The sequence below is a fragment of the Sinocyclocheilus grahami genome, unplaced genomic scaffold (assembly GCF_001515645.1).
Source record: "Sinocyclocheilus grahami isolate Dianchi unplaced genomic scaffold, SAMN03320097.WGS_v1.1 scaffold628.1, whole genome shotgun sequence".
In the NCBI taxonomy this organism is placed as follows: domain Eukaryota; kingdom Metazoa; phylum Chordata; class Actinopteri; order Cypriniformes; family Cyprinidae; genus Sinocyclocheilus; species Sinocyclocheilus grahami.
The window spans coordinates 449,122-451,756 of record NW_015505807.1 but is presented as its reverse complement, the minus strand read 5'-3'; the positions used below and the strand labels follow the sequence as shown (position 1 = coordinate 451,756).

Sequence of the window (2,635 nt, the reverse complement as noted above, 5' to 3'; positions counted from 1 at the left end):
AGTATACACAGACAGAATGCTGGTTTTCTTTCAGCACAGTAATGTGATTGTTAATGTGCTAAATTGCTAGGTATCACCCAGAGACAGCATCAGGTCATTAACCTGATCCTAGCAATTTCAAAATCAATCAAGCCATAAATGAATTACAAAAGCTGCTGGCTGCACTGGTTACTTGAATGCGTTTAGAATTTTGGGCCAGTTGCACTTGAACTCTGCACATGATATGATACTCATGTGTGCTCAGTTTTTTATAATCAACAGCCATTGGAATTTGCTGATATTGCAGCTGTAATGGTTTTCTGCCAGATGTGATCTATGCAATGCAATGGAAATTATCCATTTGAATGATGATGTGGTAAACGGATGTTAGCAAAGCGTATAACATATGAGACTGGAGATTCTGTTCAGAGGGCAGCCTTTAAGGAAAACTTCATCAAAGAATAAAAAATTCACAAAAAGCATGGCAAAGTTGGCTGGAACTACAGCTCCCGACCTGTGGTTGGAACAAAACTTTTTTTTGTAGCATGAACTGTAAAAAACTGTTTCCTGCAATTGTAATTATGCAGTAATTGTTCTATGAAATGTGCATTTTGATTTTAAACCATATTTGCCACTTCAGCTCCATTCCTCTGTGTGGTGAAAAAGCTAATATTTTGTAATTAATTATCATATTATGATATTTATTAACACTAAAAAAATGATGTAGGATTTGCTTAGAATTTTTTCAATTATTTAAAAATGTACTCCGAATTTTAAATCGTTAGTAAATTTCACAAATTATTACAAAGACATGGCAAATAACACTTTGCATTAAATACGAAATTCTGAATTAGAAATATTGAAATATTTTCTTGTAAAACATACTCCTGTAATCTTTGTTTTATTTACAACTTCAAAAAATAATTTTTTAAAGTGCATCATTGCTTGTGAGTTTTGTCTGTTTCAAGTTCAAAGCGACATAAAAATATACTAGCTTAACATAAAAAATAAAAATATATTAGCTTTTACCAATATACTTGAGGCATGCAATGTATTTTAGGCTTTTTTAACTTTAGATTAATATTAATAGTAAAAATAGTAACATTTGCACCTTTTTTGACATAGTAAACAGTTTAGCAGTTAAAGTCAGTTCATTGTTGATTCAGTGATGCCATCGTTCAGCTCAGTTCAGCTCTCTTCCAATAGTGTCTGTGCAGTCAAGTCAACAATGTTGCCAGAAATTGTGTCCCCAACTAAGCAAGCCAAAGGCGACAGTGGCAAGCATCCAAGACTCCATCAGTGACAGAAATGGAGAAAAAAAACCTTGGGAGAAACCAGGCTCAGTCGGGGGCCCAGTTCTCCTCTGGCCAGACGAAACCAGCATGGTGTGCTTTAATTCCAAGCTGCAACTCAGGTCAGATTGAGCAGAGGACTCATCTGGTTCTCGTGGTCTTGAGCCGATGGTTGACGAGGTCTTCGCAGGGAATCTGTCTCTAGGGCTCATCTAGTTGACATGGTCTTCAGGGCTGTAGAGGTTGATCTCTAGGTGCTGATCCACCATCTGGTCTGGACACAGACTGGATCCGGGTGGCTACGGTGACCTCGGAATAAGAATAAAACTAATAAGACTAATATTAGCGTGGATAGCCATTGTTATGATGCCTCCTGAGCTACGCTAGGTAGATTTTTTCAGAGTTTGGCCGCTAAAAATGTTGATACTATTCTTTGGCTGTCTTTGCAAGCACTGCAATTTCCTATAGAAAACTCACATGTTTTCATTTCAATGAAACTCTCTCTCTCTCTCTCTGTCTCCATCTGTGGTGGTTTAGAGGAGTTGTACGTGTGGATGTTAATCTGCAGGATGTGGACATTGACCAGTGCTCCAGCAGTGGCTGGTTTGCAGGAACTCACCGCTGTAACTTGACAACCATGGAGGTGAGTGTTCAGTCTCATCACAAACACACAATGACTGACTGAGAGTTTGAGCATCACAGGAACACTCAAAACGATTACTTCTGACAGATATAAAGAAGTAAACAAAAATATCATTAAAAACAAATATTGAAATTAAGCGAAAAATTCACAAAAGCGCATTATGAACCACACAAAAATGTTATATTAATGTAATAGGTCATATTTTGGTGTTGAAATGCAAGTGGCTTGGCATTTATTTGTGCATTAACGACCTTTTGGACATTTTTGTCCTTTTCAGGTTTTTTTTATTTTTATCATTTTGCCTGTATTGCCAACTGCATAAATTTTGGCACAGGTGTGTATTTTTATTGGAATTTTACTATTTCACTTCCATTTCCTTTAATAAATCTGTTTTGCACTAGGTACAAAAAATTGTTCCTCTCAGGACCTTAAGGACAAACATGTCCCCATTGAAACCCATTAAAACTGCCATTTTTAATCGCAGTGCCATTTAACTGTAAAATTATGCAATTTTTGTTGATAGGCTTTCATTATTAACAAGGCTTTAAAATTAAATTTTTTACTATTTTTTACCAGATGGTGCCATTTTTTCAGGTTTGACCTATAAAGAAAATACTTGCTTTATTTCTGTTTTCTGCTTCTGCATATTATAGAGCCAATTGGATAAATAATGCAGCTATAATTGTGTGGGTGTGTTGGTATGGATGTCAGAGTGTGGTTT

General features: G+C 36.1%; 1 protein-coding gene across 1 annotated transcript in view; it reads left to right on the top strand.

Moving 5' to 3' along the window:
* The window catches only part of LOC107558004 (probable G-protein coupled receptor 158), a 47,184-nt gene that overhangs the window by 8,918 nt on the left and 35,631 nt on the right, over positions 1-2,635 (top strand). The window contains exon 2 of the mRNA XM_016241605.1: positions 1,809-1,914. Within this exon, the coding sequence (XP_016097091.1) occupies positions 1,809-1,914 (106 nt within the window). The remainder of the gene's footprint in view (positions 1-1,808; positions 1,915-2,635) is intronic.